This window comes from Metarhizium robertsii (assembly GCF_000187425.2).
Source record: "Metarhizium robertsii ARSEF 23 chromosome Unknown MAA_Scf_1, whole genome shotgun sequence".
NCBI lineage: Eukaryota > Fungi > Ascomycota > Sordariomycetes > Hypocreales > Clavicipitaceae > Metarhizium > Metarhizium robertsii.
In genome coordinates, this window is record NW_011942149.1 from 4,514,644 (window position 1) to 4,530,083 (window position 15,440).

The following is a 15,440-nucleotide window of genomic DNA, read 5'->3' on the forward strand; positions in this document are numbered from 1 at the left end:
GTCTGGTTGGATGAAAGAACGTCACACGGCGTGATGCCAATTGCGTACATGAGAGAACAGCGTGGAAACCATTGTCGGAGTGACGGCCAACGTGACTGAGGTTGTGTTCAGTCTCTTCATCGTAACTGCAGGCCATTGGTGATGGCAAACATGATGGTTACAAAAATTGGAACCCGAAAGCCAACATTGAAGCCGTTGTGTATGTGTACAAAAGGTCAGGCCTCCTTGGAGAGGCAAAGCCGGAAGAACGGGCGCATGATGTCATGCGCGCACGGGATAGTATGTACTCTGTACTCTGTACTCTGTACATGCTCCGTGCATGTACACCACATGCACCCACTGTACATCGCACTTGTCCCGCCATCAAATTCAATCAGCCCGGCCAACCAGTCACTTTACGGCCATGGGAGTCCCCCATTGGCCCGTGTACCGCATTGTGGCCCAAGCTACCGCCCATGGCACAAACCACCGAAATTTTTATGCTGGTGGTCATCACGGTGCGTGTCTGCCCCTCCAACACCCCGCCAACTCAAAAGAGAAATAAAACAACCTAAATAAATAAAATTCGGAGGCAGCCATGGCTTCATCCACGGATGCCGGGCAGCTTCTCCCCGCAGGTTAGTCCAAAATTTTCTCCATTAAGTAAGTGTTCACCTCCATTCTAAGTCGAGTACATGTAGCCGTGCGACAGTCAAACTTCGAACAAGCCGTTGCCTACTCCCTCCACCTTTGGCCGGCCCTTACGCTCGCTGTTCAAAACAACTGGGGTGGCCCCGATTCAGCAGATAAGCGTGACTGGTTTGCCGGCGCTATTGTCGACCTGTTCCCCGAATTCAGCGATGCGCCCCAGACCAAGCCCATCGAGGAACCCGACATGGAGGACGTTGAGACTGTGTTGTTGCAGGTCATGATAGATGAGTTCGAGGTTAACGTTGATGATGATTCGGGCACGGAGGTCGCCGGCAATATCGTCCGAGCGAGAGCCGAATGCGCTATTGGCCAGTTCGATGAAGTGAACAAGTTGAGCCAGCGGTTTCAAAACCTCAAGGGCAAGAAGGTGGACCAAATGTTCACGAAGGCTGAAGATGCCCATCAAGATACCGACTGGGAATCAGACGACGACGACGACGACGACGCAAGTGATGTCGACATGGATGACGCGCCTGCGCCACCTTCGGCACCCAAGGAGAAGCCAGCTCCTGAAATTGACGAGGACGGTTTCACAAAGGTTACGCACAAGAAGAAATAAGAGGTCGCGCAAAGGGCAGATATTCGTGCAGGAGACTCCATGATCTGACTACATCTCCATCTATTGATACCCAACGCATATATACAGATTTGTGCAACAAAGTCAATTTTGCATAATTGGGAATCACAAAAGAATCAAAAACGCCAGGTTCAAGAGACCGAAAAATCAAACGCTGCGACCGTCCAACGGCAAAACATTATTCCCAGTCATCGTCACTATCATCTCCCTGTCTAGAGTCTTTGGGGCTGTTTGGAGCTTGGCTTGTCTTCCCAGAGGTTGCTCCGACAACATCATAGCTGGCTTCGCTGTCGGCTTGTGACTTCTCATCATTGGACTTCTGGGGCTCGGGGGGCTTTGCAAGACTATCTGGGCGTTGAATGGTCGTGGATGACGCCCCGGAACTGGGCTTCTGACCAGACGACGTTTTCTCTGCTTCACCAACTTCCTCGTCAGAATCGTCATCCCACCCAACCTCATCCTCAGCGGAGGCGGCTATAAGAAAACAGAGGTCAGTATATAGAATGTCCAAGATAGATAAAAAAGAAACGGGAACAAGTACCTTGAAGCAGGTCACGTCGTCTCGACTCTGCAGTCTCAATGCCGTGTCTCAAGAAATAGTATCGCTTCCAGAAGTCGGCGTAGGAAACCTGATCAGGCACAAGCTTCTCCATTGTGGTCCTCAGTTCAGGGTACTTGGCAAGATCGCTGCTGATGTCATCGGTCTTCTTCTCAACATCGAATTCCGTTGTCCACTTCTCGTACTCGTCACTGGTAGGGTCCTTGGCAAAGCCATCAACAGATGTATGGATAACATGCATCTGAGCATCAAATCGAGAGGTGTGAATAACCCGTTTACCTTGCGCATCCTTGCTTTCAAAAAGAACCGTGCTGTCTTGAGATGACTCGTCAGGTGGAGCAACACTAATCGCATCCCTCAGAAAATCACGAACGTTGCCGCCGAATCGTAGCAATGCCTCATCAGCGGCATCTTCAGCTTGTTGTAGGTCTTTCAGACGCTTAGCCGCTTCAGAGCGTATTCGTGACAAAACAGTCTCAGATTGTTCACTGACGTCGTCGGAAGCGGTAGCTCTCGTTTTTGTGGGGGTTGATTGTGTATCGTCTCCTTCCTTGCCACCGTCTGTTGACACGGCAGTGGCAGTATTCACGGATAGCGACCGGGTTCGATTCAATATTGATTCACGAAGATCGCTCAAGCCTTTGGTGGCGTCTTCTCCCACTTCGGCGAGCTCTTTCTGGGCCTGCGCGTAGACAGTCTCGCCCTGCACAAATGATCAACATACTGGCACGCTGAGTAGTCACTGTTGAAAGAGGATTACCTGTTTCATAACATTTCCAAAGAACCCACCAATCTTTATACCCCAGGGGCTTGACGAGATAGCCTTATACGCATCTTGAAAATCATTATTTAATGACGACTCTTGCTGCTCTGGCTTAGGCGTTTCATTCGACTCCTTCATGTCTTGTGGGTATGCGTTCTCCTGAATGTGGTCGTAGGCGAGATCCATCGCGTCCCCCGGAGTGGCGAGTCTCACAGATTATTATACAAGCTCACAGCTCTTGTGCATATGGCTTATCACGAATATCTGGTGACGGGTGTTGCTTTGAAGGGACAGGTGTTTATGGCAAGCGGCTCCCAATGATGATGGAGCTTCACATGGCTCCTACTTAGGCGGGGCCTTCGGATGTGGGGCTTCTGTTTCAGTATATATCACGTGATATCAAGAACTCTTGAATTTTCGTTACCGAGTCATTGAATTCATCGACATTAGTACTAGTAGTACTCCGTACTGCAAGGAGGAAATAGAATAGGCGTAATCTCGCCGTTTAATGCGCGTCTGTGGGTTGCATTCAAATTTTTTGCTATGCGGTACGATCAAGATTTCGAATGACCGCAGTGAGTCGTCTTTCCTCGACTAACCATCCCGCGAAAATCAACGGCGCGAGCTGTTGCATCTGACAAGCAACTGCATTTGCAACATGGTAACCCATGGCTGCTACCGATTCCCAAGGGCCAGGTACCCTTGAAAAATCCTTGAATCAACAGGGCTAAAGGTTAAACATCGGACTCGACATGCATGGCACTTTATACCCTCGAAAGCGCGTTCCAGGACCAATGCGAGGGTATTTGTTCAACTTGTTCGACGCCGATAAGAGTACTACAATGGACCATGCTACTCTCCGTAAGCCAACGTCACAACGGTTGGCCGCCTGGAGCCTGAGATGACGCGGCATCAAGATAGATATTGTTTCGAACGGTCCATTAGGAGACGGTAATGCGAAAAGTAACATTCATGAATTGGGAATTAGCGTGCGTGGCGTTTTGGGTCCCGCGGGCAGCGCACCTCCCCGGCCAGGCACGGACGACGATTATGATCCATCATACCAAATCTCGATGGCAAAGATCAAACTATAAGTAGGAAATCGAACAAAAGCCATAGCCGAAACTGGGAAACAAGGGTCTAACATCCAACCACAGCCATCTATAATGTCGGTCCCGCCCTGTTGGCCGAGGGTCGAACTAACGAAACGAACTAGCAGCGGGGATGAAGCGGACCAGACAGCTTGGAGAAGATACTGTACCAAGAACATCATGTAAGTACGTACCGAAAGGAATCAGAGACAGTTCAACCGGGCCGAGACCGTTCTACGATCAGCCTCGCGGCTTGGGATAATGAGGAGAAATGGTAGAACCCACAGGCCAAAATATGCTCATTGCCACATTGAGGCCGCAGCCGACATTCACTTAACGCAGTTTGCAAAGCAAGCATTGGGCCGCATTGCGAGTGAAGACCCGGCTGCGACTCTACATCGGCAGATCATGGTCTTCTTGCCTGCACGCCATGGAATTTCTCAAGAAGTATCTCAATTCCTGACGCAAAACCTGAAAAATCCCCATCATCAAATCGACCAAAGAAGGGAAACTACTTGGCAATTCATCCTTGCAAATCGTTGGGTTCGTGAGCCGTTCAGAATCGGATCATTTGATGCATCCGATGAAAGATCTATGTCGTCATATGCGGCGTAATCAGGACCAAGCTGGCGAATGAAATGACAGCAAAATGCTTTCTTTGTCCGAAACTAGGAGTTGTAGATGCTACCAGAAACTGAGCATTATCCCGAGCTAGGCAAAAGAAGATGTAGTCTCCACTATGACCTGCATGTACGTTTGAGAGCGGCTACTTTGGTTGGCTGGGACAGGTTGTCATCAGCCAATGTCGTCATAAGGTTCCTTGCACCGCCATAGCGCATCGGGTGTGGCGCCCCACCGTGTGGCTGCGGGGTCCAGGTGCAATGACGCTGGTGAAATCCAACTTCAGCATGCCGACGACAACTTGTTGGCGTCAATGTCATCAGTGGCCGCGTTGTGGTGCTCGACAAGTGGGTGTTCTTGACCCACAGCCTTTAGTATTCTCCGATGAAAGCTGTTGAAGCAGCAACAACCTGAGAATGCCTCCGTCTATATAAACCCTTGGACCCTTCGTCCCTGACTATCTTCTTGTTCCTCTCCTCATCAACAAACTCGCCAATTATTCAAATTCTCATCAGAAAACCTTCAGCACAACTCTCTTCTTTAAAACACCACCTTCAAAATTCACAATGGAGTCTGTTAAGCAAGCCGCCAACTACGTCTCTGAGACCGTTCAGGGTGCCGTGTCTGGTGCCAGCCACGAGGCGAATAAGGAGGTTGCCAAGGACAGCAACGCCAACGTTGGCACTCGGTATGTTGGCAGTGTGCCCAGCTCTTGATATAAATTCTGGACTAACATAAACGTTCACAGTTTGAGTGCTGCCAAGGACGCCGTCGGTGACAAGATCGACCAGAACACCCACGATGGCAAGGCCGAGGTCCACAAGCAGGCTGCCAAGAACTAAGAGACTTCATTGCCATTGTATATTACAATCGCCGATACATGAATGACGGATTGAGGCGTTCTATGGTTATCGAGGATCCAATATTACGGAGAAGGAATGACACAGCCGAGTCCGCAACACTTTAACGTAGCGTTCAATGAAGTAGGAAATAAAAATACATTAACAGACTACTGCCTCCGCACCTGAGAACTACCATAGCTACGTCGGGGCTTCAATCGCCCCAGCATGTGGACGTATTAACTGTGCATCCAGCAACGTGGTGCGCGATCATTTAGCTGCCGGGGAAATGCTTGTTCCAAGATTCACTCTTATCATGTTTTATTTGACAATTCCGCCAATCCGTGTCCCAGGAAACTTGCCAGAGAATAAAACGCGGCAGGTGGAATTAGGTTGTTCCCTGGCTTGTCATGGGTTCATCGCAGATCGATCGATTTCGACCCACCAGACCCGAGCGATAGGCACCACACCTCTCTGTAGGACAAACTCTCCAAGCTTGAGATTGAAAATGATGCTATTGTTGGGTCGATTCTATGTAGAAGCAAAATTTCGAGCCTTAAAATGCCGTACTGGTTATGCCAAGGGTTCGTGTAATAAGACACGGTGTCCAGATGATATTCTCCCCGTTACTGATTGCAATGGGGCGTTTGTAGCGATACGAAACGTCCATTATACATGCATGGCCTATATTTGCATGTTTATAAAAATCAGGTACTGCTGTCTGGTAGTAGTATGGTTCATGCAGCTGCTAAAAATTGCATTATGACAGCCGTCCGATTTTTACGATGCCATGTCCGATTTAAATGAAACGGACACGGATGTGGAGCCAATGTCATGCCTCTTCCACGGGCCGTCGGACGCGTATTCAATAACCAGAGGTGCAGATGATGTTTGGTAAGGATTGGTTTGCGCTCATGTGGGTAAACTGAGTCAACACAGGCGCAAAACATACAAGCTGCGAGGTTCTGGTGACACGACATGAGCACTGCATGCAGGGCGATGCATCCGGGGGCTTGGCCGCGCCAAACGGCGACGCCGAGCCTCATCGCTCTCATACATGTAGCTATGTTGGTCAACTTGGAAGAAAAGAAAATTACGTGGTCATCTTGTTGTTTTCGTTTCGCCCAAGATGAGAATATCCAATGTCGGCCATCGCGGATGTCGCCCGAAGTCGAAAGGTTGGCAGCGAGGCGGCCGCCGGCGGAAAGGCTCCCGCGCGACAGGGTTGGCCTTAACGGGCAAAACCCCGAGTGGGGCATGGAAGATTCCGTGCTTGGCTGTTGGACACGTGACTCGCAGGGCGCCTTACCAGATCAGAGGTACCTATCAGCTTGCTGACTACCGTTCGAAATACATAACATACAGTATTGTACACGCATGCGTGGCCTGAGAAGTGAGCTAACATGCCCTGGCGCTAGACGTTTCGAATGCGGAGCTGTTGGTGGCAGTGCGACTGGTTTTCGGCACTGTATGGTAGGTAGACTTTGCCCGCTCAGTTGGGTGCAATCACAGCTGGTCAGATCTGTCTGAAGACAGGAGGGAAACGGATTGACATGAACATCTGGCTTTCCTCGTCTGCTTGGACGTGGCTGTAAGGTCGAACGATGGCCTTCTCACCTTGCGTACAGTGTGCGCACAGTCCTCGGTAGTGAGCGACACAGGGGTGGCCGAGCGCAAGCGTCTCAATACCGAACCGCGATGCTTCATGGCAGAGAGGCTAAGTCTCTAGTGCCGCCTGACAAAATGCTGACATGGACTGTGGCCTGCATGAAAGTGAGCAGCATCTGGACTCAGGGCCAACCCATGCATGATGGTCTGGGAGATTCAACGGTCCACTGGTCAATTGGCAACGCCCGTTGGCGACCCACCGCGTGTTCCTTCACGGGCTTTGTCGTCTACCGTTTCCTGTCGTTGTTCACACGGAGCGTCTGAAACCAGAACAGCCTGAACCCCGCCCTGGCTTCAAGGTTGGACCGGCTTACAAATTCAATTTCGCGCTTGCTGGTCCCGATTCGCAGTGATTCCATTCCCTGCCCCGTTGGCTCCGGGCTTCAGAACCGACCTGCCATCAACTCATCATTCTGCTTCCCACCCCTGAATTCGTCTCAGCACCTGTCGAGGCAGAATCGACTGGAACAAGAGGACAATTCGTGACTCAGGCAGCAACTTTTTTTTTTCGACTCCCGCCTTACAGGATCCCCCATTGTCGAAACACCCTGCAACGTGCTGCAAGTCGTTTCGCCCCCCAGCCACTCGTCCAGTACGCCCTTGGCCTTTGTTTTTCACTTGGGTTGTCCGCCAACTCTTTGCGCTCCTCCCGGTGGGCAAATAATGCAATCATAGTCCTGAACAACTCGAGGTGCTTCATTCAGTGTATCCGAGCTGTTGCTCCTCATATCCGTGAGCTGTGGCTTGCGTCACTGTGTCGCTTTCCGGACTTAAGACCGAACCCGCCACCGCACACTGGACACTTTGATCCATAACGGCATTACTGTCTGCACCCTTTCTTTCTTTCTTTTGCTTGTATCTTTTTGCTCCTACCCCCTAAAATCATCGCCCCTCGCGCTTGTACACGCTTGCACTGCCAAAAAAGAAGAAAAAATACCAAAATCGCGATGGCTTCAGGCGGCTCTTTGCCACCCAACTTCCTCCTAACCCCGCATCAACAGAGCCTGCTTTTCGCTGCGCTCAACGCCAACAAACCGCAGACTTCCGCCTCGCCGACAGCCAAAGGCTTATCTTTGTCCCCGAGCTCATTCCAGGGCTCTCCGATGCAGAATGTGGACAATTCTGCCTTCCAAGAGAGCCCATATCTAGACAACATCGACTACGACTTTGGCGACTCTAGCTTCGACTTTTCGTTTGCCAGTAACGGCGGTGAACAGCTTAAGATGGTTGCGGATGCCCCTGGAACTGTCTCATCCGAGTCGACGGAGAATGATGGCCATGAGAAGAGAAGTCATCCTGATGACGAGGAAGATGACAGCAGTCCCGGCAATGATTCCAAGAGACGGGAAGGCACAGAGAAGATTGCCAAGAAGCCTGGCCGCAAGCCCCTCACCTCTGAGCCAACTTCTGTAAGTACTCTTCCCATATGTCATGTTTCATCTTCATGTTGCGCCCGGCTTTGCTGACTGCCAACGGAAGAAGCGCAAGGCACAGAACAGAGCCGCTCAGCGAGCTTTCAGGGAGCGTAAGGAAAAGCATCTGAAGGACCTGGAGACCAAGGTTGATGAGCTAGAAAAGGCTTCCGAGGCTGCCAACCATGAGAATAGCAAGCTACGAGCCGAAGTGGATCGCATCACTAGCGAGTTGAACCAGTATAAGCAGCGTGTCGCCGTCATGTCACAGCACAAGCCCACACCCCGAGACAAGGTGTCATTTGGCAGTGCTGCTCTCAATAACTTGAGCGATGTCAGCTTTCAATTCGAGTTCCCCAAGTTCGGTGCCCTTCCCGGCCCGCCAATCAAGCAGCCTTCATCACAGCCTCTCAGTCCCCAACAGAGAGGCCAGAAGAACAGCCCAGCCCGCAGCATTGCCAGCGAAGGCAAATCGCCTCAGTCAAGCGTGCAGCAGTCAAACCAGGACGACTTTGCTAAATTTGCCGGCGTCTTTGCGCCTTCCATGTCCAACTCGACACGCACTGGCTCCCGTGCCAGCGTCGATTCCGTTCCCTTCAGTGTTGCTGCCGCTACTAGCTCACCTTCTGCATCATCCAACTCCAACGCCGGCCCCAGCTCGTCCTGTGGGACTTCTCCCGAACCTTTCACGCAGTCTCCTATGAGCTTCAAGCCTCTCGAGACACTGACAACCATTGGCGAGGAGCAACCCACGACGGCGACAGCGGATCAACCATTCGCTCAGTTTGCCCATGTTGACATTGCTAGTCCTAGCTTTGACTGGCTTGTCCAGCAGAACGGCGGCGGCCACTTTGATCCCCAATTGTTCGGTGATTACCGAGAGTCACAGGAGAACGTTTTGTCCAACCCATCTTTTGATGACGTCTTCTTCAATGACGGACTAGATGCCGACTTTTTCACACCTTATAATGCTGCCCCCAACGAACATGCTCCAAAGAAGAACCTCATTGCCGAGATTGACGCCCAGCAGAATTCCATCGATGATGATATGGGTAACAAGCCGAATATGAGTTGCAATCAACTCTGGTACGTACTCACCAATGTGCAACTTTTCTGTACCATTTAATACTAATGTCTGCAACAGGGAGAAGCTGCAAGAGTGTCCCAAGGCCCAGAACGGTGAATTCGACCTGGATGGGCTATGCTCTGAACTTACCAAGAAGGCCAAGTGTTCTGGCAGTGGTCCTGTGGTGGCTGAAAGGGATTTCGACACGATTCTCAAGAAGTACATGGGCAAGGATGTATCAGCGGATTGCATGGCCAGTAAGCTAGGCATCTCTGTTGACCCGGAGAAGCCGAATGGAGTGACAACACCCTGACAGCTCCTCATTCCCAACCGGCATGTCCCCTAGCTGGCCGTTCGGTTGGTAACGACACACGAGCTAGTGCTGTGTACATTGCATGTATGGCTTTAGTCTTGGGCAGGAGGCGCAATATCTTTTTCCAGCCTTCTGTCACGCGTGGATGATAATGAGCATGGTAACAAGAGCAAAAATACAATACAAGAGTAGGATATTTACGGCGTTCACGACATAGCCGGTTGGGAAACACATATGGAAAATCGACTTGCCTAGGAAGAGGGGGGATTTCGGCACGGCGCAGGGGCAACATGGCAACCTTATCGAGCAAAGTAGGAAAGGAAAATACGGGTGAAGCCAACTGACAAAAGATACACCATCACAATTATGACTTCTCCCTCACAGTCGCTACGCATCTGCTACTTGAGCTAGAGCTTTTATGTTTTGTTTTATTTTGGGAAACGGGTCTTTTTGCCGAGATTCCAAGTTGATGCCAGTTGCTTTTTTTTTCTTTTCTTTTTTGTCCCGGATATCTGCAACAATGGGGAGTTGGACTATTTCCTTTTTACCTTTGAACCATCTTAACTACCTAGTTGGCATTCAGGCAGATGTACTTTGAATTGCATCGTGTTAACAGACACGTGGTTTGTTTTGGACGATTCATGTTTTTTCGCCGGGGTGATTGTCAGCATTGCAAGGTTCATGGTAGTCGTGTATATCAAACAGAGAAGTGACATTGCTCAATAAATCCACTCAATGTTTCGCAATTTGCTTCCCATCATGGATACATCATAGAGAGTATCCAATCCAAAGCCCTTGAGTTTTGCGGACACACATACACACACGTATATATATGTGTGTGTGTGTGTGTGTGCCCACCCCGACGCAGCTGGTCAAATGCCGTCACTGTCACCGCCACCGTATTCAATGCACGCGCCGCATGTCAAACTCGAGACGCAAGTTCTAGCAATGAGAAACTCATGACAGACACCCGGGCCGCCAAAGTAGGAAAAAAGAAAAGCACAGGCTAGCAGCCGAAACGTGGTTGTTCTTGTCCTATCGCGACACTACCAGGGGGAGGTCGGACGAAATTTGGTCATCAAAACGATTATTTCCTTATTTATTCCCAAGCCACTCTTATGGCCGTTGCTCTACACCTGCCTCCATACCGGCCAACCAACAGCCATAGTCTGTACATGTTGGCAAATGCATCTCTGTAATATAGTTTCTGGCTCGGACGTGCCGCCCCAGGTGACGAAACAGCAAAACACCAAGATATGATAAAGTATAAAAAAACAGCAAACCAAAAATAGAGAGTCGCAACAATTATACGTGCAAGATCCTGATGTGTCTGCGTACTTGGCCGATTCCCTTACGCCGACGTATGCACTCTGTACAAACCGTTACCCGCGGTTGCTCAAAGAAAACTCCAGGGCGTCTCGGTAAAGTGAGTTCGCCAATTGCCTCATCCTGCATGTATCGAAAACGCCGCGGCTTTACCACATCGCCCGCCCCCTCCCCAAGCATGGTCGTCGGGATTAGCCCAAACTGCGCCATGTCGTCATCGTCGCTGCCTTCGACGGGCAGAAAACTCGCATCACAAAATACTAGCTTGCACAACCACACACGCAGTATTCCTGATTTGCAAGAAATGCCTCGAAACTTCGATCGCCAAGCCGAGAGAAGGACTCTTGGGTTCTTCATGACGAGTCACAAAAAGTGTTCAAAGAGCCACGTGGCCAGTAGGTATTGGAATGCTCACGCCCGCAAAATCTGTCGACAGCTAGCTGATGATCACTCTTGCGCCTTCTTTGCCCAGAACACCTCTTTCCTTGGGCTTGGGACTGTTGTTTCTACCCTTTTTGCTTTTAAGAAAGCCGAACATGCCGCTTGAGCTTTCAGCCTTGGAGTCGGCTGGCGTGTTGGCATCAGTCGGAAGCGTGGCATCCTGTCGAGCAAGCTCAGACCAACTCCCTCCGCCATCCAGAGTTACTGAGACCCCACCGGTAGAACTTGCTACTCGTTTGCTTGTCGGCGGCAGTGCTCGCGAGACGTATTCGCTCTGGTGAAACAGGGGAGGCGGCGGCGCGGGACGCACAGGTCGACCTTGTCTAGGATCAGGGTTAGGTATTGTTGCTGCAGGTACTGGGTGAAAGGTTTGTTGAACGGTTCCACCAGCAGGAATAGGTGTAGCTTCATCTGTTGTTAGAGCCTGAGGGTGATTGTTTGGCTGTACGTCCGATTGTGGATCCCCATTCAAGCTGCGAGATGCCTCCGTGATTCTGTAAATGGGTTTAGAAACTTGGCTCAAAGGGAACGGGGGTTGTGGGAGAGCGTGTGGACGAGTGAAACATACTTCTTGTACGCAGCCACAGTATAATCAAAGGGTCGGAAATCCTTTTCGATCATGCGATATAACTCGTCCTCTCTGATCTCCTGGTCTGTTGCGTCTTCCTTTAATCTTTCTCGAGGCTTTTGGCGCCTAGCTCGAGCCTCCAGAGGTGCCTCTTCGAGTAGCAGCTCCTCAAGATCGTATGTGGCATCGAAGTTGGTTTTATCAGAGGAGGGGATAAAAATAGGCTCTATCCTCTTCTGTTCTAGGAGGTTGAAGTCGATAGCCTTGAAAAAGTCGTTGTAAATGAAACTTTCCCAGGTTGAACCCATACGAGTTCGTGGGTTTGGGTCCAGAGCTGCCCGAATAGAATACAGGCAGGTCAACGAGACAGGCGGCTGTGTAACGGGATATCTGGGGCTCGAGTTCTGAATCTGTTGGCTGAGTGTAGATTCGCTGCTGCCGTCAAAGGGGCGCTATGGGCTGAGTTAAATTCACTGGCACATACTAGCAGAGCATGGCATCCAGACTCCCCTACATTCAGAGACAAATGCCTAAGAAGGTGAGGGCGGGATAACTGCCTGTGCTGTCACATTATTTTTGAGTTCCCACATACCTTGTTGTAGATGCATTCATAGAACAAGACTCCCAGGGACCACCAGTCGGCACACACAGTGTAGCCTTTGCCTGAATAGACTTCCGGTGCTAGATAAGCCAATGTGCCTGATTTGCTAGTAAGGACCCTTCCTGGAACGATATCCGATGCCACATTCTGCATAACAGTCAGCAATGATACCCAAAGGCCAAGGCAGTAGAGTGCTACCTACGAAATCTGTCAAGTGGACATGACCGTCGGCATCGAGTAAAACGTTATCGGGCTTGACGTCTCTGTGGATGATATTTTGCTCATGGATATAACGCAGTGCACATCCGAGTTCAGCAATCCAGAATCGAACGGCTTCCTCAGTGAAGGTTTTTCTTGAAATATGAAATCGCAGGTCACCGCCACTCATCAAATCCACCACGAGATACCTATGTCAAGACGGATTAGCGTCCCTGCGCGCAATTCGTGAATCCTACTTTCAATACAGGCTTACATGTATTCAATATCTTGGAAGCTGTATCTCAAGTTACAGATAAAGGGGTGATTAACGTATTCCAGCATCCTTCGCTCGCGAATGATGTTGCGCACGCTTTCGGATTTAACGACTTCGTCGAGGCCAAGTCAGCTCCGGGAACATGATTAATACGCTCGAGCCGGTTCGAGTCCAGCAGAGTAGAGTGTCTCGGCATGGGTCGAGTCGTGGAGCATGTGGAGAGGTGCCAAAATTGGTTTGTCCGCTTACCTTCATCCTTTCGAATGTACTTTAACGCAAAGGACAAATTTGTGTCCTTGCGCTCGACAATGCGCACCTTGCCAAAAGCGCCTCGGCCGACGACCCGCAACAAGCGGAAGTGATTGAGATTTACTACCAGCCGTTGGTTAGCTTCACATGTCAAACAAGGCTCGTGACGGTTTCGAGGCGGAACGGCAGTGCCAGGCGTGGAAGCGGCGTTATGTGCAGATGGTCGGCGAGCGACGAGCATAGGCGGAGGAACTCGGGCATTCGCTGGCGACGATGGAACAGCACTTGGCGGTAGAAATGGCCATGGTGTAATAATTACAGAATACAAAGGTAAGCACAGAGGCGTTGGCGAGTAGCAACTTACCTTCGCCATTGAGATCGACGGGCTTTCCTTGGCCGTTGCCCATGCTGATAGGAACGAGCACGGGACAAGAGAGGAAGAGAAGGTTATCCTAGTCGCAAACCAAGAAGCATGCTGGGTGTCGGAAGCCTTTCGGGCTGCGAGATGTCTGGCAGGGACGGCGTATGAAGCCAAGTTTGATGGGATCTTCTCGTCGGGCGTCGTGTGTGCCGAAAGGCGAAGTGGAAAGAATGCTGGCCGGCGGGCGTGGGTAGCGCGATTCGAGAACGGCCCGAGGGTCCTGAGACGTTGGAGCTGAGAGTGCAGCGAAGAGCGGCGGCTCACCAAGGTAGGCGTCGCTGGAATCGTGACGGGGTGACGACCGGGGCAGTCGATCACAGGTCAATTGCGGAGCAAGCTGAAGCGTGAGGTTGCGCAGGCTGTGCCGTCGTCTCGAACGGGACGAGAGAGGGTCGGCTGTATCTGTCCGCGAGGGCGTCTCGGGGGCAGATGAGGGAAAAGGTCTGGTCCGAATGGAAATTGCAAACAAGAAAAGGAAGAAGGTTCCGAATCCAAAGGTTGTCGAGCCAAGTGGCTAAAGGCTGTGGGACATCTGGAGGCGCAACGGTGAAGCAACCAGCAACTTTAAAGCCCGAAAAGAAGAAAAAAAGGGCACCTGGGCCTAGTAGGAGAGAACATTTGAAGGCCACATGCAAGGAAAGGGCGGCCAGGCGCGGTGTAATCTTATCGGTTACTGGCTGACTTGTGACGGCTCAGGCTCTCACTCTGACCGTCTCGGGCGCTGTAGCCCAGGATGACTACGGGGTACTTTTACGCACGTGCAGGCATTACACTACTGCTGTCAGCAAGTACCTTGGTACGCGCATGCGCACGCAAGGTACCTCTGAGTACCTGGGTACCTCTAAGTAGATGTGCCAGGAAGAAAGGGGGACCTGGCAGGGCCACGAGGGCAGGGCCGGGGACGAGGGGCCAAGTTCTGCATACAATGTTCGCCGAAGAAGGTGGTGTGCAGGTCTGCAGGCCAGAAACCGACGGTTTCAACGCGGTGTCGCCATCGAGGCAATCCAAATCCACCTTGTGCACTGGTGCAGATACCGAGCGACGAATCCGACAGGCTTCGAGAAAAAGTCGACCGTAGGTTGTGGGGAGGCGAGATGGGGACATCGGCCTTGTGCCAGCCATGGGAATTGCCGTCGACGTTGCACAGCCCAAACCTTGAGGGTCTTAAGCTGGCCAAAGTGGGCTCCGGTGGCGGCCGGGAGCTTTTAAACAGACGGATGCGCTTTCACCTCAACCATGGGCAACACTTGAGGACTCAAATCGTGAGCATTGAAGCAGAGCGCAGAGCACAGAGCACAGGGCCTGCATCCTGCATCCTTGGCCATGCACCATGGTTGCCAGACCCGGCACCAGATGTAGATGCAGACACAGACAGGCACAGGCAACATGTGCCACACCACCAACTCCCGCGGTCGGGTACACGACAGGGAGCGGCCGGACATTGAAACAAGACATACCGAGTACATAGGTTGATAGGCCATCTACCGTCATGGACTGGTCGACTCCTGGTCCACAAATTGCGCTTCATCTTGCATGATTGCAAACATGCACCTCGAATCTTGGGTGCTCGGGAGCCCAGCGCCAGCCCCCCAAACCCGTATAAGGCCAGCATGTGCACCAGACACTTGGTCCATGATGACTCCGTCCACCGCCTGGCGCGCACCTCTACAGGTTCAGGTGGCCGTGCCGCGGTGGTAAGGTGCCGTAGTGCCGCAGTGTCGCAGTGTATGGTCGTACCGGTGATCCAAACATGAAGCAAACTG

At 51.3% G+C, this 15,440-nt stretch overlaps 5 protein-coding genes across 5 annotated transcripts; 3 read left to right on the plus strand and 2 right to left on the minus strand.

Moving 5' to 3' along the window:
- Nucleotides 1-577: 577 nt before the first annotated feature.
- MAA_02185 (Pre-rRNA-processing protein TSR2) lies at nucleotides 578-1,249 on the plus strand (the record flags this gene model as incomplete). Its single annotated transcript, XM_007820183.1, has 2 exons — nucleotides 578-617; nucleotides 681-1,249. 2 exons carry the CDS (start codon nucleotides 578-580, stop codon nucleotides 1,247-1,249), a joined length of 609 nt encoding a protein of 202 aa, XP_007818374.1.
- Nucleotides 1,250-1,445: 196 nt separating this feature from the next.
- Nucleotides 1,446-2,775, minus strand: MAA_02184 (BSD domain protein; the record flags this gene model as incomplete). Its single annotated transcript, XM_007820182.1, has 3 exons — nucleotides 1,446-1,741; nucleotides 1,809-2,529; nucleotides 2,587-2,775. 3 exons carry the CDS (start codon nucleotides 2,773-2,775, stop codon nucleotides 1,446-1,448), a joined length of 1,206 nt encoding a protein of 401 aa, XP_007818373.1.
- A 2,092-nt stretch (nucleotides 2,776-4,867) lies between these two features.
- Nucleotides 4,868-5,143, plus strand: MAA_02183 (Glucose-repressible protein Grg1; the record flags this gene model as incomplete). The annotated part of the gene is made up of 2 exons (XM_007820181.1): nucleotides 4,868-4,989; nucleotides 5,050-5,143. 2 exons carry the CDS (start codon nucleotides 4,868-4,870, stop codon nucleotides 5,141-5,143), a joined length of 216 nt encoding a protein of 71 aa, XP_007818372.1.
- A 2,612-nt stretch (nucleotides 5,144-7,755) lies between these two features.
- On the plus strand, nucleotides 7,756-9,599 carry MAA_02182 (transcription factor; the record flags this gene model as incomplete). Its single annotated transcript, XM_007820180.2, has 3 exons — nucleotides 7,756-8,217; nucleotides 8,288-9,306; nucleotides 9,365-9,599. 3 exons carry the CDS (start codon nucleotides 7,756-7,758, stop codon nucleotides 9,597-9,599), a joined length of 1,716 nt encoding a protein of 571 aa, XP_007818371.2.
- Nucleotides 9,600-11,361: 1,762 nt separating this feature from the next.
- Nucleotides 11,362-13,663, minus strand: MAA_02181 (serine/threonine protein kinase; the record flags this gene model as incomplete). Its single annotated transcript, XM_007820179.2, has 7 exons — nucleotides 11,362-11,860; nucleotides 11,935-12,386; nucleotides 12,527-12,682; nucleotides 12,738-12,942; nucleotides 13,008-13,119; nucleotides 13,257-13,379; nucleotides 13,621-13,663. The coding sequence occupies 7 exons, from the start codon at nucleotides 13,661-13,663 to the stop codon at nucleotides 11,362-11,364; spliced, it is 1,590 nt and encodes a 529-aa protein (XP_007818370.2).
- Nucleotides 13,664-15,440: the final 1,777 nt, after the last annotated feature.